Below are 23,012 nucleotides of genomic sequence, written 5' to 3'. Positions count from 1 at the left end.
GAGAACAGGGGAAATAAAGGCCTGACGGCCAGCAGGTTATATATCGTATCCACTCTCTAACTACATCCCCGGATTGACAAAAGTAGTAACCCGAGATGACTGGGGTTCCACAGTGCATGGGGAGAGCCAAGATGCTTGGAAACCATCGTGCGCAGCGGGGATGGGGCATTCCACGGTCGTTGCAGTTGGGGGCGGCTCAGCTGCTCCGCTATTACTGGTCCAAATGCCCAGACTGCTACTTTGAGGGTAATGGACGAAACCCTTGGCAGTGATATGCCACTCCTTGGCAGCGGCATGGCACAACTTGGCAGGCTGCTCTCGACTGGAGCGTGCCCATAGATTGGTCTGTGCTATATAAGCCGGGATTAGACGAATGGAAAATCAGAGACTAGAGTCAGAATTCGTGCAAGTGGGAGTGCTCTAGTGCGTTAGGGTACCACATGGTGAGTGTCGCTGCCTACGAAGTCAATGACTAAATAGGCTAGTACATAGAAAGTGCAGTGGATCCAGCCAGTCACCAGCGATGCAGTCATTTAAAACTCCGAACGCCTCGAGAGAATCGCAAAATAGATCTCTGGACATACCAAGACGGACAAGAACAGCTGGCATCGCCATTGTCATGGCGGATTCACGCGCTGGCTGTCCGTGACGTGCGCCAACAGCGGCGGGCATGGACCCCACGATCGAGAAAAGCCAAGACACCGCAACCGGGGGCGTCTCTGGGCAAAGCCACGCGAAGGGCGCCTTTTCTTGGCCTGGCCATGGCACCTGGGGAACCGATCCCTCTGCCCACGGGGAAACGGGTCTGTCGGTCCTTGGCCTAATTCCTCCTCCAATTGAAACCAGCGGGACGACTCTTGGAAGAGCAGACATGCCTTGAATCAGGAAAGAAAAGACGTCGAAGGCGCACCTCTTCTTCCATACTAATGCCAGGTGGATTGCTTGATTTTATTATTTACCGACGGCCGCGGTCCTTTTGACGCCGGAACGTGGCAGGGCTGGCTCGCGCTCACGAATTTCATTGGCGTGGAAGTAGACTACAGTAGTGTAGGGGCGACCCGGGCCATTCCATCATGGATCAGTTCGCGAAACTAGATCCCTGGCTCCTGCGGACTGCCCACCGGACTCCATTTCTCCCTGCTAGATCATCATCTGTTCGAGAGCCAGGGTACCACGTCCAGGCGGCACCAGGGCTCGGGTGACTGTTTTGAGGATGTAAAGTCGATCGTGACGCCACGGTGCTCGCCGGCGCGGCCAGTGGCACCCGGCCAAGACGCTCGTGTTGCGATTTCCGAAGCCGGCGAGGCGCCCCGCGATTCGCTGGACGAGATTTAGTTCGCCTCGGACTATCCGACCGGCGAGCTCCCGCCGTGAACCAAGGTTTGAGTGTGGCAGTGAGGCGGTTGAGTTGCGGGTGGCGGGAGGAGTAAATGGCGTCACCACTCTGCGCTTCCCCTGGCGCACCGCCGTCGGCTGCACGAAGCCGAGCCTCCAAGATGCTCTCCGCAGCCAGCATGCACTCGGCGTTTTTGGCGCCGCATGAGGTCGCACAGCATATTGCGAATAGGTTGGGAAAAGAAAGGGCAACTTGGGGCTGAATTATCAATAATTGGGATTCTAGTCACCTAGAGCGCCTCAGTATATTACGTACTTTCATCTACAATCGTCGAGGACTAGTATATTTTGATTATTTACGAGCTCCGATCCTGTTATAAATTATCTATTGTTCGTAGCCTCAGCAGCCCGTTGGATTACCTGAATTTGACAGTGGTGAATAACCACCAATCAGTCACAACGCGTGATGTGAGCTAGCAAGTCCGTGCACGGTGGCTAGGTAACGCGAGGGCAACCCAGATAGGTAATCCGCACTGTACTTATGGCGCCATATGACCCAAATGACTGATTCCTACTCGGTGTTCTAGTAAGCAGGTTTGTGCTAGAGTGTGGGTCCAAGATGGGGAACCACATGGCACAGGAGATTCCTTGAAGGTCCCCAACGGCTTGAATGTGTATAGTAGATTGTTCATGAGTCGCTTTAACCCACTGGGCTGTTGATAGCGTAAATGTCAACTACATCAAACAGGCCTGACGTCAGGAATCAAGAAGCAGAAGAGGATGGCTGCTCGATCTGGCAAACTGCAGAATTTGGGTCTTCCACTATCGCTTTGAGACAACTTGGCGACTGAGTGTACCAGTATCTTCACTCCCCTAAGGTAGGCACTATCCAACTGTGTTCCATTCCGTGTTGAAAACTATGCGTGGATGGCTTGCCATCGCACTTTAAAAACGCCGCACTATTTTAAGAAAAGCACAGATCACCCGTAGCCAAGGAAGAATTCTTGTCGAAGGTCGAAAAGTTGGTCTCGGAGATTTCTCGCGTTTCATCATGGTCGATGGCACCACCTAGGATAGTTAACCGCCGGTGGATACCTTGCGCGCGAAAGCTTGCATGACAAATTGAAGCTACTTTAGTAGTTAGTAGTCTAGCTCTGAAACCGCCTTCAGAATTTGGAATTGTGGGTTTTAGACGACACTACACTAAATCTAGTAGAAAGAAAACCCCGAGAATCTCCTGATGACGGGCAATATCGTCCTAAGTCCGTGGCATCCGTGCATTGACCGACCATCAACAAAATCTAATATCGGACCGACTAATCCGCAGTGGCCAAAAGTCGCCGAACACCTCGGCTCGGGGGATGAATTGCACCGCCTGTCGCAGAAATCTGGGTGAGCGGGTCGCGGTCTCAACGGTGACGATCGACGGTTCTCTACTGTTACCCGATCCGGATGCTTCCGGGCCGTGGCACCACCTTCCACGAGGAAAGCACGAGTAACGCACTGCTAAACGTTGACCGCCCACGCGTAGCCGACCCTATAGCAATTAACCTTAACCTGATCGTCTTGGAAATCTCTGGAAGCCCTTGACGTGCGGCTCCACGCCGAATTTTTTTCTCTGCAATATCTCCACTGAATAATCCACTCCGATCGCTGGAACACGGCACACAGCTTCCAGAATGATGAGAAATCCAGGGGGGAAGCACGGTGCAACAGGGGCTTTTAAAAGCTGGGAGGAAAATTGGGTTTTTCGTGGTGCTAGTATTAGAATCAAATCATTCCATTGAGACACCCCAAATCGATAATCCAAGTTTCAACAGCAAAAATGAGCGTCACTTTCGATGTTTTCCGCGGCTCCAAGGAGGGCCAGATTGTCGCGGACCAGACCACACGCACTTTGGGATACAATGAAGTCTACATCGAAACGACACACTCCGGCCTCTGTGGTACCGACGAGCACTTCTTGAAGTCCGGCCAGGTGCTGGGCCACGAGGGTGTTGGTGTTGTTCGTCAGCTGGGTCGTGATGTGACCGAGGTGAAGGTTGGAGACCGCGTTGGATTTGGATACACCCACTATGTCTGTGGCACTTGCGACAAGTGTCTATCTGGTAGGTCGTCATGAAAGATCTGGACGATCAACGGACGCCAAACTGACTTTACCTCTAGGCTGGGACCAGTACTGTGAGAACAAGAAGGAGTACGGCACCCACGACCACGATCTCGGTTCCTTCGGCCACGGTGTCGTCTGGGATGCTCGCTGTGTTGTTCCCATCCCTGATGGCTACGACGCCGCCGACGCTGCTCCTCTGATGTGCGCTGGCGCCACCGTCTGGACTTGTCTGACCGAATATGGCGTTCGTCCTACTGACCGCGTCGGTGTGATGGGAATTGGCGGTCTCGGCCACCTGGCTATCAAGCTCGCCTCTGCCATGGGATGCCACGTAGTTGTTTTCTCCAGCTCTGAGGCCAAGCGCGAGGAGGCCTTCGGCTTCGGCGCCTCCGAGTACCACGTCTTCCGTGCGGGCCAGGAGCTCAGCGACTTCAAGCCCGTTAACCATCTGCTGCTGTGCGGTAGCGCCAACGTGGACTATACCTCGTGAGTGGATATCGTACCTACCATGATTGCTCAGATTTGCTAACGAATGAATGACAGTCTGATCCCCTTGATGGACGTCCACGGCTCGATCTATCCCCTGACTGTCGATTTTGCTCCCTCTCCCGTTCCCCTGCTTTTCATGAACATCAAGGGTATTCGCATCCAGGGCTCCCTTGTCGCCTCTCGCCGCAGTCTTCGGACTCTTGTTCAGTTTGCTGCGGATAAGAAAATCACGCCGACAAAGATGACCTTCCCCTTGACCAAGGAGGGTGTTGAGAAGGCTATGCAGACCCTTCGCGATGGCAAGATGAGATATCGCGGTGTTCTCGTGCGCCAATAGCCGAGTTTTGCAACGTCGGTGTTATGGAGTTGATGTAGATAACAGAATTAAACATATTGATGTAGACTAGATCATTTCACAAATTTATCTCATGACTTGAATCATTCGGCAAAAAGAAGTCGCATGTCTCTATATTGTAACAATGTCTAAGCTGTTTAACTGCATTCCTTTGCAGGCATTTACACCTTGGGTGGTTGAACGATGTTGACCATACATGTCGATGAGAACATCCCGCATTGTCTCAGCAGTTTGAAACTAATATTGAAGAGACTTTTCGGGCTGAATTAGGCACTATACGGCATGACTGAAATACACCTGAGAAGCCCATGGGACTTTCCGCCGGCTTCGCACAAAATGGAAAAGAGCAGTCTGGGTATTGCTGCTGTTTCTTTCGTGTTTTTTCCTTCGACTCTTATGATCTTGCCTGGACATACGTCAACTATACCTACTGTGCCACTATTATGCCTTAAAATCTGCGTACCAAAGGTCTTGCTATTTATTTGTCGGTCCAACAAATAGGCAACACCTCCAATCAGTTCGTCAACCCCATTTCCCTGGACGCGATTGCTTGGCGGTATTACGCTGCCTACGTTGCCATTGACCGCAAATTCGTTCTCATGATTTACTAATTCCCCTTCGAGACCAAGAAGCTCTCTATGGAAGAAGTGGGTATGATCTTCGACTTCGGCACCCTGCTAGAAAGCCAGCTGCTATTGCATTTGATGATCCTCTCAAAAGGCCTGAGGCTGTTACAGGGGTGGGGTCTTCTAGTCACGTGGAAATTAAGGAGAAGTTTCAGGACAAGATAGGGAAAGCGACTGAAGCGTTTATTGAAATCCCGATACGCCTTTCAGCTATCTTTCGCAATTTTCTTTTTGCATTTGTATAAGAAAAGGACTGTAAAATTCGGAGGAAAACAACGAGTTCATCCCCTTCTGCAGTTTCAGAGATCGTGATCTCTTGGGGCATATAGGAATGTCCGTCATTCCTGTTCCATTGCCTTTTTGAATGGGTCAATATCGGTTTCTTCCGATTTGCCTTTGACTGATATGCCAATGTTGGTTTTGCCTCGTAGCGGATCCACCCACATCTCGGCATCACGCTGGACTTTTGCAGCTTTTCTGATATTTCGACTTTGACTTGAAACTAATATGTTTGTAGTCGTCTGTAATCGTCTTGGCAATCAACGTCCTGGCGGAGGAAATATAACAATATAGGGCACGCTCGATGCGTCCGGGGGCAACATTTTCCGCTTATGTGATTGGCTGTATGGCGGAGTAGAGTGATGACTAATGCTACTCATATCAACAATGCGATTGTTCGAGTATCGAATAAATTTCCCTGGAGTAAATCTATCTATTGCTGAGTAGACATGCTTTTAAAAGGCTATGTATACCACCACAGTCCAAGTTTTCTCATGCCCGACGCACCTTGAACTGAGGCACCGTCCACCCCGTCACTACTCCAACAGTATTCCTAACCTCAAGCCTATGGAAATGAGCAACCGCATCTCGCATAGTCGACGTTCCAACCTGCAGCTGCTCCAAAATCTCCGCCACGGCAGAATAAAGAATCGGGATACTACCATCCTCAATCTTAACCGCGATACCAACAGCACCCTCAGCCCCAAGCGACCTCGTCCACTCCGACTCCTTCACACCAACCCCATAACACCCATCCGCACCCAGTTTTCCAATAACCTCCCCCCCAAACGCATTCATCAGGATAGTACAGAATCTGTCCTCACCCCCGACATTCTCAGGATACCGCGCCATCGCATTAAACACTCTACCCATCGCCTTCATCCTCGAATCACTCGAATCCTCCATCTGTGACCGACCCGCCGCCGCAAAAACAGCATACATACTCGCAAGACAATTCAACGAAAATGCCGGCGCAGGAAGATTACACCCATCAAGACCCCACTTAGATTCGCCCGGTCCCAGCCCACAAATCTCATCCACAGCCTCGCGAATCCGCACTTGAAGTGGGTGCTCAGGGAGATGATAACTCCCCACGTCCGCGCCCAGTGCCTTCGCCGCGGCGATCATGCCTGCGTGCTTGCCGGAGCAGTTACTGCATACGGGCGTCGGGGTGAAATCCTCGCGTATCCACCTGTGATAAACAGCCGGGGAAACAGGGACGTGGCCTCCGCATTTTAGATCATCTTCGGAGGCAGAGATGTCGGAGAGGATTCGTCGTGCGCGCTCGATGTGTCGGTCCTCGCTGCTGTGTGATGCACACATTAGTGCGAGGTCGGCGGGGGATAGGTTAAATTTCTCCAATGCGCCTGTTTCGACGATTGCGAGGGCTTGTGCAGGTTTCGCTGCTGATCGGGCGAGGGTTGGTCGGGTTGCGTCGCCGACGCTATATAGAAGGTTGCCGGTGCTGTCGACGATGGCGGCGTGGACTGCGTGGCGGTTTTCGATGACGCCGCCGCGGTCGGTTACGATGAAGTCAGTGGAGAGCGGTGTGAGCATTTTGAGAGGGTATTAAAATTGGAATTAGAGGGATAATGTTTGAATTCTATTTCCTGGTGGTGTTCTCTTCTTATATTTACCGATGCTGATTCCGTCGTTCCTGCCCACCCCTTTCGGTTTAGTGCCTGCCCGCAGTCAGGGTCCACGGCTGATCGGAAATCCCGTGACTGGCGTCTTCGAGAACAATAACCCATCCAAGTGAGGAGCGAAAACTACTGCAGTTTCCGAACCCTCTCGGTTTTGGACCATCGAGTAGACTTGCAAATAACTGGGGACTACTAATAGGAAACACTGGTTGCTGCAAGCAGATGCTGTTTTTGGCATCAAGATATATCTCGCACACTAACAGCTACCCATGTTGCTTGGTGATGACGATCGGCAGGTCCCGATCACACCAGACGGATCTGGTCTATTTTGCAATACTCACGGCGAGTGAACATTTGAGAAATGATAAAGAGCCGGTGCTCTTTTATATGCTTTTTCCATATTTACGTCACGTGATCCCAAGAGGAAAGGGATTCTACTCAATACCAAGCGACCAGAGGAGACAAAGTCGAGGAGATGATAATAGTAATATGCGCTGTTGTATGTAAAAATGTGATGAGTCTAAATATGTGAATAAGGATAACCCCGTAAATGTGCTCGGTGGTAGATAAGACCCATGCCAGGCTAAGAGCCAAAAATTTTCCCCAGAACTCCATAAAAAATCGCTCAGACGCTCCAGAAAACCCCAGAAATGAGAAGTCATTAGATAACCGTGTATGGACGCAAATTTGCTCGAAAAAAGATGCGCAAAGAAAAAGATGCGCAAAGAAAAAGTCGAAGCAGGTCTAGAAGCTGAACAGACCAGTGCGCTTCTTGCCGTAGGGATAGACGATGAGGGCGGCGATGAACAGGCCAACGGTAATACCGATAGCGACTTGAATCATGCCGAAACCGAGGCTGGCAACAGACGTTGCGGAAAGGCTGCTGCTGGAAGAACTGTTGCCGGAGGTCTGGAGGTTGTGTCGGACTTCATCGGCGTACTGGATGCCCGCGATCAGGGATCCACTAGATGCCAGACCGGAGGGTACGAGTACGAAAATTCCTGGGAGAATGGCGGTCGCGGCGTGGCCGTGCCAGACGCGACTGTAGAGATTGCCCAGGACGCCGATGGTGAATGCGCCGACGGTGTTGGCAACCTCGGAGTTGGAGCCGAGTCTTGTGGTACTGAAGTAGTTGCTGATGTAGCCCGACACAGCAATGAAGACCATGACCGGCATTTGCTTCCATTTACCGTGGTTGACGATGGCGAGAAAGACTGCGTAGATGGCGACGAAAGGAAACTGTCGTACGTATTCAGATCCGTAAATGCCGAGATTGGAACATGTAGAGGAAGAAGTGGCGTTGGCGTCCATGAGACCGTAGATGGTGGTGCCGACGGTGATACCGTAGCCGAGGAAGAGAGAGTAAATGATAGCGTAGACCATGCGAATAGACCCAGCGATCATCTGGTGCGATTGCAGTTCCAGACTGCTGCAGAGGACCATGAAACCGGGAAGAATGAGGGCAATCGATGACTGTGCCAGGGCAGAGAAACAAAACAGCTCCTCCTGGGTACCATTGCGTGTAACTTTGATACTGCCAAAGGCCCGGGCAAGGAACGAGGTGAGGACAGCGGCGGTGACTTCGAAGACATTTGAATAAAGAACGGAGCGCGGCGCGAGGACATGCTGCATGAGGCCAACGAGGCAGCCCAAGAAGAAAATGATCGGCATGTCGATTGGGCGAGCCTTGAAGGCAAAGGGACCGACCGTTGCGCTAGCCAGGCCATACATCAGGACGATGATCCATTTGTTAAATCGCGGCTTACGCTGCATGATCTCATCCAGTTCCTGGGTTGCTTCCTCAACTCCAATGAGATCGTGCACGACGTTCTTGTACACATTGTGCGTGTCGGCCAGACGCCCCAAATCGACACCCTGCACCATCCGCACCAGCTTGACCTCGGCCGTTCGGGTGACCGGGTCGTCAAAGGACATCATCATGCACCCGGGGAGGTACAGGAACTGGCCCGAGACCTCCAGGACGCGGGCCGTCATTTGCATGTACTCCTCGAGACGATGGGTCGGCGCACCGTATCGCATGAGCGCACGACACAGCTGCATGATGTAACGTTGGCGAGCCAAGATCTCGGCGATGTGAACGGTGACACGGATTTCGTCTTCGAGGCGCGTCTTGCGCTTGTTCTTCCTGTGCTTCTTGCCCGGCTGCATGGGGGCGACACCCGGCAAGGTCGTGCTGCTGAGGTTCATTGAGGCGTCGACCAGCGACGACGTAGACCGATGCGCAGGCTTCTTGTACCATTTAATCTTCTCCTTGCGGGGGGTCGCTGAGCCCGAGGCCAGCGCCGACGGCGGGACCGACGGCGAGAGGGAGCCGACCTTCTTGGGCGTCGTGGCCCCAGATGAGACCTGAGTGTCGCTGTCGGAGTCATCAGTGATGACACTCTCCGGGCGCGAGGAGCTGCCGGTCGAGACGGCCTGCAGCCTCAGCAGCTGCGAGAGAATACCACTACCGCCGGCCAATCCACTAGATCGTCGACGGGCAAAGCCTCGCAGCACTCCCTCCGGCGTGGTCTGGCCGGATCGCTGGTATGCGCCGCGCGGCTTGCGCTTGCGCAGCTCCTGGGCCTGGGTCATGGTGCGCACCAGACGGTGGGCTTCAGCGGTTGGGGCAGCCTCGATGGGCTGGACGCCGCTCTCCAATGCCTGGAGTTGGTCTGCCTCGTGGAGCGCTCGTCGGGCCTGCAATTCCTCGAGAGGAATGCCATTGTCAAAGTCTTCAGGGAAATAGGATGCGTTCAGGGCCTCGCCTTCGTCCAAAGGGCGACCGAGCCGTTCCGTCAACTTGATTGTCTTCTGGCGCAGCATTTGCCCTGCAGCTCGGAACCGCTCGCGCGCCGACGCGGTGCGCTCAATGAGCGTCTGCTTCTCTGCATCGCCTGGCTCTCCAATCTCAGTCAATGGCTCGCCTGGGGTACGGCCGCCTGTGAGGCCGCGGGAGTAGGAATGCGTGGGCGCCGGCGGGGTGACGCTTCCGGAGGGCGCCTCGCTGATCTCCGGTGGCGGCAACAATGGGCGATTTGCTGCGTCGGACTGGTTTGAAAAGATGCGATGGTGGCCATCCTCATGATGATGGAATTTCTCACTAACAGACCGGCTGATCGAGCGAAAACGCACCCGGGGCGATCGTATGGGCGGGGCAGGCGGTACCTGCATGGTGTTGTGCAGCCCCGCATCGTATTGCTGCACATCGGCCGTGGCTTCACGCTCAAGGCTCTGCCGGCTGCCGGGATTCACGGCAGTCTCCTGGCTTCCATGACGACTGTCGCGATGGGCACTGGATATGGCCTCGAGATCGGGGCTGGCGGGCGGCGGCAGGGGGACTGCCAGGGAAATCTCGTCGTACTCTTCGGTTGGGCTGGGATGCGGATTGCTGATGGGGGAGGACATGAAGGGCGGCACCGGCGGCCCGGCTAACAACACAGGTGTGAATATATATAGAGAGAAACGAGAGAAATCTATGAGAAAAACAATAAAAACAAACTCACCAGCAGGAATGTTTGAGAATATGTAGAACGGGCTGCAAACAGAGCTCGATGGTGGAGTCGGCGAATATCACACGGGCCGTGTAGACGACGGCTTTTTTTTTCTGGAACCGGCAGTTCACAGGTCTAGATCAGGGTCGCCCGGAGATCGCCATGATTTCATCGATAAGCCCGTGGTTCTGCCTGAACAATGAGGTGCCGGGCATAGCTGTAATACCGGCAGAGATTTCTGCCTGTGCCTTCCACTCTTTGTCCAAATCACATCCCGAGCGCAGATAACGCAATCCTTCTTCGCGCACCTTCTTTTTTCGCCTCCCCATCTCTCCTTTTGCGCCGTGCCTGGCAGGGTCTCTCACCCCTGCCAATGATGGCGCCCAGCAGCGCACACGTACCACCGTGCATCAGCTTGGCCAGTGGGTCGAGGGTGGCAAGCTTGGGACGCCATGGTTCGTTCCACTTTGTCGACCTTCCTGGAGGGTCTGTCGGGTCGATACCAGCAGCCCCCAGAGACCTTCGAACGGTTCTAGCGCGGGCCTACGAAGCCTAATGCGATCTAGCCTCACGCCGAACCCGACTAGCTTTATCGCTTGCTGCGTGCAATAACGAGCGAAAACCGTGGAAGGGCCGACCCTAAGCCCCCCTCCGGCGCCACCCTTCATCCACAGTTGGGCACAATGGCTTGCCCCTGTCACATCCCTCCGACGGATGCCTGTCGAGCACGGCCGACGTCGATCGGGATCCACGTTCACTATGTAAAATGATATAGCCACCTCCTGAGCTCAGGAGCTGAGGTGGATTTATCGCAAGGTGTGACAGCGCCATGGTCCACCGCCATGGTCCACCGCCATGGGATCATCCTGCCATGATGGCCGACCAGAGGCGCTTAGCTGCCGAGAGCGTCCCTTGTGGAGACGGTTGACTGTCAACTGAGGGGAATAAACAGGGAGCATCGAACCAGCCGCCGCCGTTTATACATAGAAACACCCCGGGGGCCCACCGCCGCGAAAGACTGAAGTGACATTACGAAACGCCTAGACATGACAAGACACAAGAGTGCTCTGTGCGCGCCACTCGTCGCAAGTGGGGGAGGGGAGGGATGGATCATTGCAATTGGATTTTCCTAGACGCCTCTGATGTGATACACTAAAAAAAAAGGTCCAGACGCCCTCCTGTCCCAATTTCAAGATTTCCCTTTCCATCTTCCCCGAGGGTCCGCCCCGTCGCAGATTTCCGGTGTCATGCATGTGCGCGTGCATGGCGCTGGCGTTTTGAGTTGCGCATTGCTGCACTTTGCATGATAAACATGGCATTTGCAGTAGTGGCACTGCTCTGACGAAATTCAAATTACTCCGAGCGCTTCTTATCGGGCAACGACCATCCATTCAAATACCCCACGCCCACATTGAGATACGACGCATATCCCAACCACGCGTAGTACGGAACCATCAGCCAAAAGGCTATGCGATCCGCCGACCACCAGTTGGCCAGAAGGGCCGTCACGTTGCCTACCAACAGGGCCATATCGCCCAGGGCCGAGGCCGGTCGACCCGCCCCGAAGAACAACGGCATCCAGAGGAAGTTGAGCGCGAGCTGGGTCGTGTAGAGTGTTTGGGCCTTTGCATTGGCCTCCCGCACAGCCAGGGAAACCGAGTTTGCAGCGGTCACCGTGGCATGGTGCGAGGCATACCCCATCATGCCGTACAGAACGGTCCAGACTGGGGCAAACAGCCAGGCCGGCGGGTTGAGCGGGGGTTGGCGGAGATCGCGGTAGGTATTTTGTGTGTTGTTCCCTGGTGAGAGTCAGTGTGAATTCAGAGACCGGGATTTGAAAGCGCAGCTGCCGTCGCATTGGCATTGGGTGGGAGAAATCACTCACGGTTGACGAGCAGGGCGACGGCCGTGCCGCCGATGATGGGCGTTGCGACCGATAGCAGGGGCGACGTAAACACGCCCTGCGGGAGAGCAAAGGACCACGGCATGGTGAGCAGTTGAGATATGTTCAGATTGAACGATCTGTAAGAGTGGAGGGGGAAATTACTGGTCAAGTCGATCGGCGTTGAAAGAGGGTTGGCTTGATGAGGCGATCGCGATCTGGGGATGTTCGCGGGCCGCTACGTCATCTGCGATTGCCGAGGAGCCACTTTGGCCGACGCGATGGCTAGGTCACGCTCCAACGCTCGATTCCACCTCGTTACAGCTCGATTCGCACTGGCGCCGATCTGGTGGTCGACTACCTATGGTCTAGACGATCGGGTCTGGTGGGCTGGTCCTATTGTTGATGCCTATTGATTTTTGTCTGAGTCGTCATGTTGGGCGCATTTTAGCACATCCTCGTGGATACCCTGGTTGGTGCTGTACGACGTTTGCTCGATCACAATGAATTTCTCCTCCGGGGACTTTTTCTTTTTCACTTTTTTTTTTTTTTTGAGTGCAGGTCTTCACGAGTCGTCGGGGAGCTCGGTGCTAAGTGACCGGTTCAGAAGGACCAGGCACGATATAAAGCGATGCAGGTTGGGCTGGAGCGCGACCCCCGACTAAAAGCGCCTAACCGCAGAGCTCGGTGACTTTTTTTTTTTATTGCTGACTTTGCCGATTGCTGACTGCAAGATGCCATTGCGCTTGTTGTGTCTCCATGGTTGGGGCACCAGTGAGAAGGTTGGTGTTGAGTGCTGGTGTCGAGAAGGGAGAGGCACCCTTGGTGCTGACACTGATTGCCGGTAGATCTTGCGCTCGCAACTGAGTAGGCAACACGCAAGCCAAGAGCTGCCTCAGGTATTGCATGATTCTGATCCATTGAGCCTTTCTAGGCGGTCTTATAAGTGACCTGCAACGGGATAATATGGCCACCTTCCATTTCCTAGAGGGCGAGGTCGACTCCGACCCAGGGCCAGGCATCGCAGGCTTCTATGAAGGTCCCTACTATAGCTACTATCGCTTCCCGCGGACATTTTCTCTAGAAGACCGTGACGAAACAGACATCCTCGAAGCCTACGAGCTCCTCTACGAGACAATCGCACTCCACGGCCCCTTCGACGGCGTCCTAGGCTTCTCACACGGTGGCACCTTGGCCGCCGGCTTCATGATCCACCACGCAAAACTCCACCAGAACAGAATGCTACCACCGGAGCCGCCGCTGTTCCGGTGTGCCATCTTCGTCAATTCCTTACCGCCGTTTCACATGGATCCCGGTAAATTCCCCGTGATAGATCCGGGTCTGGATGGCTACATAACCATCCCCTGTGTAAGTATCACCGGCGCACAAGATCCGCTCTTCGATTGCTCGCTCGCTCTGCATCGCCTCTGTGATTCCAGGTCGTCGACCTTTGTCGTGCATGGGAAGGGCCATGATGTCCCCACAGACCGGAAGAATGTTGCCCTTATGGCGGCTGCGATTCGAAAGTTGGCTATCCATATCTCGGGCTTATAGTGTTACCCGAGATAAGAGAATTGAGCCGATATCATGTCTTAGTTTATCGAACTACTATTGTATTGATGTTCACTACCCCTGTTCGATCCGAGTAATGCAACTCTCTAGGTCGCCATAGATATCCTATAGACTTGAAATGACCCGAGGGAAATCAGGAGCCATAAGGTTCGGGGGCTGAGACCAGTTACTCTGACGTGGGCATTCGTGCCGTTTTCCTACCGTCTCACTCTCCAATATACCAATTCAGAGCAGAAGGCATTGGAATCAATCAATCATGGAGGAAATCCCCATCCTCATTGAGAATGCAGACCCCAAGATTCAGGAGGATGACTCTGCCATGGAACCTATGCACAGGTTCGGCGAAAAGGAAGAGCCATATGGAGATCTCTCAATCCTAGCCCAAGACCTGATGACGCCGATAGCGATTATAGGGATGGGATTTCGAGGACCTGCCGATGCCGTCACTGTTGACAGACTATGGGATATCATGATGGAGCAGCGAGAGGGCTGGTCGCCCATTCCGGCAAAGAGGTGGAATAACGCAGCATTCTATCACCCAGATCACGCACACCATGGCACAGTAAGTAGTCAATATACTAATCGGACTTGGTTGTCATCTCAAGCATGCTGAAACGTGGTGGTGGCAGATAAATGTGCAAGGCGGTCACTTCCTCGAAGAAGACATCTCCCTGTTCGACGCACCCTTCTTCAACATGTCCAGCGATGAGGCAGCCGCAATGGACCCCCAGCAAAGACTCCTGCTGGAGGTGACATACGAAGGACTTGAAAGTGGTAAGTTTTGACGGAGATCCCAGAGAAATCAACACGATGCTCACGCACGCCCACCAGCCGGAATCTCTTTGAACCACATCGCGGGAAGCCGGACTTCATGCTTCGTCGGCTCATTTTGTGCCGACTATACCGATATCCTTCTCCGCGATCCAGAATGTGTCCCGATGTACCAGTGCACGAATGCCGGGCAGTCCCGCGCAATGACCGCAAACCGGATCTCATACTTCTACGACTTGAAAGGACCCAGCGTTACCGTGGATACGGCCTGCTCTGGGAGCCTGGTCGCATTACATCTTGCGTGTCAGAGTCTACATACCGGGGACGCGACGATGGCTATTGCGGCGGGAGTCAATGTCATTCTCAGTCATGAGTTTATGTCCACGATGAGCATGATGAGGTATTGCAACCCGATATCCAGCAGAAATGTGCTGGGGCTCTGACATTTCACAGATTCCTTTCCCCAGATGGCCGCTGCCATACCTTTGATGAAAAGGCAAATGGCTACGCACGAGGTGAGGCTGTTGGATGCGTGATCCTGAAGCCTTTAGACCAAGCCCTGCGGGATCGAGATACCATTCGAGCCGTCATCCGAGGAACGGGATCTAACCAAGATGGCCGAACTCCCGGAATCACACTTCCAAGTGCCACCGCCCAAGAAGCACTGATCCGAGATTTATATACCAGAGCCGGACTAAATCCGAGCGAGACGGACGTGGTCGAAGCACATGGTACAGGGACGCAGGCTGGCGACCCGGTCGAAACGGGTGCAATAGCTCGCGTATTTGGACCCGGGCGAGCTCAGGGTCGCCCTGTTTGTATAGGGTCTATCAAAACCAATGTTGGACATCTCGAGGGGGCCAGTGGGATCGCTGGTGTGATTAAGGCGGTTCTGATGTTGGAGAATCGTACGATCCTGCCTAGTCGGAACTTTGAGACGCTGAATCCGCGTATACCGTTGGAAGAATGGAAATTGAAGGTGAGTGTCCGCTTGCTGAGGTTCCTCGTTGAACTGTCTCTCACACAGATAGATTCCTCTGACACCGGAAGTATGGGATTCAGCTGGTCCCCGTCGTGTCTCAGTCAATAGTTTCGGGTATGGTGGGAGCAATGCTCATGTAATTTTGGAAGATGCATCAGGCTATATTTCCAGTCGTGGCTTGTGTCAGTGGTTTAAAAAACCGTCGAAAGCAATGAGGAGAAAGGAAAGAGACAATGAAGGCTGTTCAGACGCACATCCTGAAAGGCAGCGAATATTATTAGTCTCAGGATTTGACGAGAGGTCTTGCGTCGAACATACAAGGGCGATTTGCGACTTCCTCTTGGAATACGAAGACACGGTTAACGAAACATTGCTCGACGACCTCGTATTTACCCTGAGCGAGGGTAGATCTCGATTCATGTGGAAGACGGCAGTCATCGGAAGCTCAATTCACGAAATGGTCAGGTCACTCTCCGCTGGGACAAAACCCCACAACTCATTACGGAGACCGACCCTAGCTTTCATTTTTACTGGACAAGGCGCTCAGTGGGCTGGGATGGGAAAAGAACTGCTAGAGGCTTATCCCGTTTTCTGTGATTCTATTTCTCGGATAGACAGCTTTTTGGTGGAGGCGGGGGCATCGTTCACTGTTCATGGTATGTGTGCTATCATATTGAGATCCTACATTCTGGGCTAACTCAGGGAAATACAGATGAAATTTCCCAGGGCCCCGGAAATTCTCAACTGTCTCACCCGCTTCTAAGCCAGACAGTGTGCACGGCACTTCAGATCGCGCTCGTGGATCTATTGGCATCTTGGAACATATACCCCGACTCAGTGGCAGGCCATTCCAGCGGGGAAATTGCTGCTGCATATGCATGCGGTGCGTTGAGCATGGAAGATGCCATGAGGGTTGCATTCAGCCGAGGTTTAGCTGCCAGCCAAGTCCTGACCTCGAGCGATATCGAAGGTGCTATGATGGCGGTTGGGATGTCATGCGATGAAATCCGGCCTTTCTTGTTGAAAATTGAATCTGGAAATGCTGATATCGCCTGCATTAATAGCCCTTCAAGCGTGACAATTTCTGGTGATGCCAGCGCTATCGACGAGCTGGCACAGGTACTGGAATGCAGGTCCATTTTCTTCCGTCGCCTTGCTGTCAATGTCGCCTATCACTCGCATCATATGAAATGCGTTGCCGACGAATATCTCAGCGCAATCTCTACTATAAAACCCCGGGGCCCGCAAATGAGAGATGGATATGCACAGAAATCGTTTGATGTACAGTTTTTCTCCTCGGTTACCGGAGACGAGATCCAACCAGAGGAGCTTGGCCCTCAATATTGGGTCTCCAACCTACTTGGCCAAGTCAAATTCTCCGAGTCAGTTAAATCACTTTGTTTCAAAACAAATGTCTGGCACCAAGAGCCGAAGTTGAAGAGAAGATCTAAGCGACTCGGAAGTTCGCAAAAAGCGAGCGTGGACTGTCTCCTCGAGGTCGGCCCACATTCCGCCCTTTCTGGTCCTATCAAACAGACGCTTCAAGCAAATGTCAAACTTCATACCGTCGACATCACATATATTAGCGTTCTTGTTCGCAAGAAAAATGCAGTCAAGTCAGCGCTCCTGGCCGCATCTACACTGGCGTCCATCAGCTACCCAGTCAGTCTGGACGCCATTAACTTCCCAAAGGGCGCGAAGCATGGAAGAGTACCACAGCTTCTTGTCAATCTGCCGTCATACCGCTGGAATCATACTCGGTCCTACTGGGCTGAGCCACGATTGAGCAAAACATTCCGGTGTCGTGAAAATTCCAGGACAGAATTGCTAGGGGCGTCAGATAGCATGGCATGTCCTTTTGAGCCGCGATGGCGAAATTTCATCAGAGTCTCCGAGGTACCGTGGTTGGTGGACCACAAGATTCAATCGGATATTGTTTTTCCTGCCGCGGCGTATCTGTGCATGGCTGTTGAGGCTGTCGTCCAAATAACAAGAAGTGCGCAGATCACCGGAATCGTCTTGAGAAACGTTTCAATTAACTCCGCACTTATCGTCACCGAAGATTCAGGGATCGAAATGATGACTTCACTTCAAATACTGAAAGCTCGCTCAACACACGGCTCAGAAACATGGTACAAATTCCACATCTATTCAGTCTCAAAAGATAATAGATGGACCGAACACTGCACAGGAGATGTGGGAATCGAATCACAAAACAGCGATGCCGAGAATGTCACAATTCGCTACATGGATAAACTTGAATTTCTACCTCCGGGCTCCGAAGCACAAACTATTCAAGCAATCGACATTGACAACCTCTACCAGCGACTGAAAAATGTGGGATTAGAATATGGGCCTTGCTTTACCAATTTAGCACGTGCCCAGTCAACAGCAACCGGAGAATGCTTTGCTGAGATTTCAATACCGGATACCGCGTCAATGATGCCAATGAAATTTCAACACCCACATCTCATTCACCCCTGTACGCTGGACAGCATCTTCCATACAGCCTTTGTCGCCTTGCCGGATGGAATGATAGTGGAGAAGGGACCTATCATTCCTGTCTCGCTCGAGTACATGCGTCTATCCCATCAGATGACTTCTTCACCCGGAGACATACTGAGCGTCTGTACCGAGATTTGGCCGACGTCAAACGGAGACGTCGTGGCGTCAATAGCCGTGGCGGAAGATGACGCACGATACTGCAGTCTGAATCCGAAGATATCGATCAACGGTCTGAGGTGTACTCGGCTTGCGGTTACGCCCGGCATGTCTGATAGACAGAGCGATGTCCCCATTGCATATGGGATTGAGTGGCAGGCTGATCCTACTTTTCTTTCTGTGGAAGATTCGGTTCATTTATTCGAGCTGTCCGAGAAGACGCAACACGAGACTTTGGATAATATATCCACATTGAATAGTCAATATGACCAGTGTGCCGCGGCCCTGGTACAGAGTGCGGTCCAGGCTTTCAAGGAAGAGCACTATCAGAGGCCCGGTTTGATCTATGACAAATACGGATCTGCCCTCGAAGAAATGATCCAATCTTGTGGAGCCCAGCACCACGAGACGACAGAGCCAGCGGTTGATATTAGCGCGGATTCTCAACAGATGGGAAGATTGTTAAGCGCTATCGATGGATACCTTTCTTCAATAACACAAATTGAAGAGGAGGCATTTGCGCAAGTTCACGATGAGCTTTGCAGCGCCTATCACGAAGTTATTTCCAGTCACCCGACTTATGTTTCTGCAGCCCAGCATCTCAAACTTATTGCGCGCAAGAAGCCAGATATTTCCATTTTGCAAGTCGGTGGTGCATTTGGACGACCTTTGACTATTTTCCTCGAGTCCCTGGTGACAGAAGTCAGAAGCAATAAGACTGCGGTACCATCCTTTTCGAAATACACAATTGCACACAAAGATGAGGGCGAACTCGAGCAGATCAGGACTAATTTTGAGGGATGGGCGGAGTGGGTTGATTTCGTGAATATTGACCCGGCACGAAGCAGTCCAGAAATTTTCGAATCAGGGCTCAAACATTCCTATCATGTGGTTATTGTACCACATGGACTATTCTCGTTTCCTTCGAATACCCGAGGACTCTCCTTTCTGCGCTCGATATTGAGACCAGGTGGCTACTTGATAATCATCGACAGTCTACGTCCGAAGGAAAGTATACTGGATGCCTTTCTGGCTGCTTCTCTGTATCTGTGGCCATCGGGGAACTTTGAGGTACCGAGATCTTTACAAGAGGAAGGTGGTTTGGATGAGGCAATACAAAAAGCTGGCCTCATGATATACAGGAACGAGACATCCGAAAAGGATTTCAACCATCTGACTACAGAAAGAATGATTATATGTCAGCCACAACACGAAATGAACCTCACGGAAAAAGAGTTTTTGATTATTCAAGATGATGATATGAACGCTTCAATGGCTGTGTGTCTGCGAAAACATATTTTGGATGTCTCGTCAAAGGTCGACATTTCATCTCTCTACGATGCGCAGATAACGAACAAATTCTGCATCATCTTCACCGATACGCACACCAAAATACTTTCAAACCCTACCTCCGAGGTATTTAATAAGCTGAAGGAGATATTTTTAAACAGCAGGGGCATGTTATGGATCAGCCGAGGCGGACTACCCGACCCAACATTCCCAGAGTATGGACTTGCAGTCGGCTTTGCAAGGACAGCCAGGTCTGAATCTGCCGTGAAACCAATCTTGACGCTCGACCTAGACGCGCAAAATCCTCTACCAGAGTTCAAAGTAGCTAAAATCATCGTGAGATTGATTCAATACTCCCTATGCCACGTCAACGCAGGAGATATGGATACCGAATATGTCGAGAGGAACGGAGTGCTTCTGATACCCCGAGTCGTTGAACGCGCAGACGTCAATCGAAGCCTGTTAGAGATCAACAAATCCGAAACCCAACGCGAGCAGCTATTCCGAGAGCCCGAGAGCCCCGTCCGTGTCTCTCGACCGGATGCAAAGAATGTTCCCCCACATTTGGTTGGAGAGCCAGACATGGGTGGACCTCCTGCAGGACACGTTCGAATTGAAGTAATGGCCTTTGCATTAAGCGAATGGGATGTTGACGAAACCACGCAGAACTTCCGAACAGAAAAAACACCAGGTCTAGAATGCAGCGGCCGAGTGGAAGCTGTCGGCGCCGGAGTTGGCGACCTTGCAGTGGGCGATCGCGTCGCTTGCCTGGGAAATGGCACTGCGAGAAGCTACTACCAGGATAGGGAGTCCGCTTTCCAGAAGATCGAAGATGCCATGACTTACGAGCTAGCGGTCTCTCTTCCTGTCCCGTACACGTCTGCCTACTTTGTGATCCACTACCTTGCACGAGTCAAACCTAATGAAACGGTATTGATACGACGTGCGGCCAGCTGGATTGGCGAGGCGCTACTTGACATCTGTCTTTCCTGGGAGGTCGATGTTTTAGTCACCGTGACTACTTTGGCAGAAAAAGAGGTTTTGCGGAGCAGATTTAGCATCCAGGCGCATCGAATCTTTGTCGAGGGTATGGATGATGTTGCCAGGTGCGTCTCAGATCTCACCAATAGCAAAAAGTGCCAGGTCGTCATCACATCTTCGGAGGATGGTAGCGAGCGATATCGGTCTCTCAGCAACGTCGTCGCTACTTTCGGGCACTTGGTTCGTGTACGAAGTCCGAATGAGAGCGCCGGCGAAGATGATAGCTTGTCTGGATCTTTGAAAAATGTCTCAAGATCTATTTTCAATATTCTCGACTTCCTCAGAGATCAGATGGATTTGGCAAGATATATCTGGTCGAAGGTCGTTCGCTTGTTCCACGAAGGGAGACTTCGTGGCCCATCGTCATTGTCGGTCTACGGGGTAACCGACGTTGAAGAGGCCTTTGCAGCTCTCGGGACTGAAAAACATGTGGTAATTGCTACCGATGGAAATGAGGTGGTCACAGTGAGAAATATCCAGCCCAAATCATGGCAAGTACAGTGAGAACTAAATTAATCAAGGTCTCTCAACCAAAACCACCGACCACACTGTTCCGGTCAGATGCATCGTATCTCCTTATTGGCGGACTCGGTGGCATCGGTAGCACAATCGCCCTCTGGATGGCAGACCAGGGAGCGAGAAATTTGGTTCTCGTTAACAGAAGTGGCTTAGCGACGGAAGCTTCTCACTCGCTTGTTCGAGACCTGAGCGATAAGGGGGGTACAAGTGGACATTCATGCCTGCGACATATCTAATGAGTCTGAAGTCCGACAAATGTTTCTGGATATACTTTGGGGCGCTCCTCCTGTTCGTGGAATCGTTCATGGTGCTATGATACTAAAGGTATGGGACACCAAGATGAGTCCACAATCCAGAAAATGGTATCTAATAAGGTCATATAGGATGTTCATATCGAGAAAATGACTTCATATGATTACTTTGAAGTTCTCCGACCCCGATACAACGGGACTTGGAATCTCCACCGCCACGCCCCAGCAGACCTCGACTTCTTCCTCATGTTATCATCAATCAGCGGAGTAATCGGAAACGCAACACAGGCCGCATACGCCGCTGGATCGGCATTTATGGACTCTTTTGCAGCTTACAGAAATACATTGGGCCTGCCAGCTATCTCGTTAGATCTCGGAACGGTAACGGACGTCGGGTATCTCGCTGCGAACAAGGAACTTGCGACCAAGATGGCAAGGCAAGGATTCCAAGGCACGGATAAAAAGACGCTGCTGTCTCTCATCCAAGTTGCCATCTCACAGCCGACAAAGGTCGGAAACGCACAGATTATAACGGGGTTGGGAGAGTGGAAAGAGGGCGAGTCACTTGGGAACTTTGACGCGCCCCTTTTTGCGCAATTCCGAGTCAGATTTCGCAGGGATGGTGAGACTGCTGATTCCAAAGATGCGGTTGAAATACTCCGAGGTTCGTTGCGGGCATCTAAGTCGCAGGATGAAGCTATTCCTGTCATTTACGAAGCGCTCAGCGGGAAGATATCCACTCGGTTGGGAATTTCTGTGGAGAGAATCGATCCTGCTAGTCCGTTGTCTGAATTTGGTGTTGATTCGCATGTCGCTGTTGAGTTGAGAAATTGGATTAACAAGACTATGGATAGTGCTGTGTCAATTTTGGAGATTCTGGCAAGTGATTCTGTCCTGCAGTTGGTGGGTCATATCGCTGGTCGATCGTCGTTGATTGAAGGCACAAATAATTCGTAAGGTCAATGCAGAAAGATATGTGGAGTTGGGGGAGTGCTGTGGTAATTTATTCAAAATATATAAGACAGTTACTTTTTGGGCGAGGGGAATAGTACGTGTTCATATTCGTGTACAATGTGGGAAACACATTACTATCAAAGCTTCACAGCAGTGGTGGGTCCGCTGACAGCAATGCCACCATCAGAACAATCTTTTAACAGCCGCCGAGGCTCTCCCTGATAGTTTATCTTTCGTATTCACCCTTCCACGTTCTTGACTCGGCCTGGAATAATAATATCCATGAAATCATAGTCATGGGTGGTATTGCCAGTATTTGGACCGGTCACCTTCCACATGTTCCAGAACCCCTCTAAAGTTTTCGCGCCAGATTTACAATGTCGGATCTTTCTTATCAATCGCAGTGCAAAATTTACGGTCAACAGCTTTGTGTCCGGCAGGATAGTGGCTGTCAAAATATTCCTGAGCGGGAACATCGAAAAAGTCGGCAGGCTTTCCAGTGACCTGAGTGAGAGTCCTTGCCAGAGAAGCCCAGTTTACATGACCTGTAGCAATTTCTAAATTAATTCCATTGGTCTCTTTCGGGGGGATCGGAAATCCAACGCGCGTAAAGGCCAAGGACTCCGAGATGCATCAAGGCGACATGACCCGCTTGGCCGAGTGGGCTATAAATTGGTAGACATCCTCGGCACTTTTCTTTGGGAGCATGAACTTAAAAAGAAGTCCTATGTAAGGCCCGCTAGTAAGTACAGGTACTG

At 52.0% G+C, this 23,012-nt stretch overlaps 7 protein-coding genes across 7 annotated transcripts; 3 read left to right on the top strand and 4 right to left on the bottom strand.

Moving 5' to 3' along the window:
• Nucleotides 1-60: 60 nt before the first annotated feature.
• Nucleotides 61-615, bottom strand: N7532_003751 (uncharacterized protein; the record flags this gene model as incomplete). The annotated part of the gene is made up of 2 exons (XM_056616245.1): nucleotides 61-350; nucleotides 585-615. The coding sequence occupies 2 exons, from the start codon at nucleotides 613-615 to the stop codon at nucleotides 61-63; spliced, it is 321 nt and encodes a 106-aa protein (XP_056476602.1).
• Nucleotides 616-3,160: 2,545 nt separating this feature from the next.
• N7532_003750 (NAD(P)-dependent alcohol dehydrogenase) lies at nucleotides 3,161-4,271 on the top strand (the record flags this gene model as incomplete). Its single annotated transcript, XM_056616244.1, has 3 exons — nucleotides 3,161-3,443; nucleotides 3,502-3,931; nucleotides 3,989-4,271. 3 exons carry the CDS (start codon nucleotides 3,161-3,163, stop codon nucleotides 4,269-4,271), a joined length of 996 nt encoding a protein of 331 aa, XP_056476601.1.
• A 1,415-nt stretch (nucleotides 4,272-5,686) lies between these two features.
• N7532_003749 (asparaginase) lies at nucleotides 5,687-6,751 on the bottom strand (the record flags this gene model as incomplete). The annotated part of the gene is made up of 1 exon (XM_056616243.1): nucleotides 5,687-6,751. One exon carries the CDS (start codon nucleotides 6,749-6,751, stop codon nucleotides 5,687-5,689), a length of 1,065 nt encoding a protein of 354 aa, XP_056476600.1.
• An 830-nt stretch (nucleotides 6,752-7,581) lies between these two features.
• N7532_003748 (threonine/serine exporter family protein) lies at nucleotides 7,582-10,245 on the bottom strand (the record flags this gene model as incomplete). Its single annotated transcript, XM_056616242.1, has 1 exon — nucleotides 7,582-10,245. One exon carries the CDS (start codon nucleotides 10,243-10,245, stop codon nucleotides 7,582-7,584), a length of 2,664 nt encoding a protein of 887 aa, XP_056476599.1.
• Nucleotides 10,246-11,684: 1,439 nt separating this feature from the next.
• N7532_003747 (TspO/MBR family protein) lies at nucleotides 11,685-12,319 on the bottom strand (the record flags this gene model as incomplete). Its single annotated transcript, XM_056616241.1, has 2 exons — nucleotides 11,685-12,130; nucleotides 12,217-12,319. The coding sequence occupies 2 exons, from the start codon at nucleotides 12,317-12,319 to the stop codon at nucleotides 11,685-11,687; spliced, it is 549 nt and encodes a 182-aa protein (XP_056476598.1).
• A 628-nt stretch (nucleotides 12,320-12,947) lies between these two features.
• N7532_003746 (putative DUF341 family oxidoreductase) lies at nucleotides 12,948-13,767 on the top strand (the record flags this gene model as incomplete). The annotated part of the gene is made up of 2 exons (XM_056616240.1): nucleotides 12,948-12,987; nucleotides 13,148-13,767. 2 exons carry the CDS (start codon nucleotides 12,948-12,950, stop codon nucleotides 13,765-13,767), a joined length of 660 nt encoding a protein of 219 aa, XP_056476597.1.
• Nucleotides 13,768-14,041: 274 nt separating this feature from the next.
• N7532_003745 (putative polyketide synthase) lies at nucleotides 14,042-22,257 on the top strand (the record flags this gene model as incomplete). Its single annotated transcript, XM_056616239.1, has 9 exons — nucleotides 14,042-14,347; nucleotides 14,415-14,559; nucleotides 14,617-14,956; nucleotides 15,010-15,535; nucleotides 15,588-16,194; nucleotides 16,251-20,995; nucleotides 21,052-21,250; nucleotides 21,297-21,373; nucleotides 21,433-22,257. 9 exons carry the CDS (start codon nucleotides 14,042-14,044, stop codon nucleotides 22,255-22,257), a joined length of 7,770 nt encoding a protein of 2,589 aa, XP_056476596.1.
• Nucleotides 22,258-23,012: the final 755 nt, after the last annotated feature.

The sequence above is a fragment of the Penicillium argentinense genome, assembly GCF_028826775.1.
Source record: "Penicillium argentinense strain IBT 30761 chromosome Unknown utg000004l_segment0_segment0, whole genome shotgun sequence".
Taxonomy (NCBI): domain Eukaryota; kingdom Fungi; phylum Ascomycota; class Eurotiomycetes; order Eurotiales; family Aspergillaceae; genus Penicillium; species Penicillium argentinense.
Note: the sequence above shows the minus strand (reverse complement) of the source record. Positions and strands in the feature narration are given on the sequence as shown.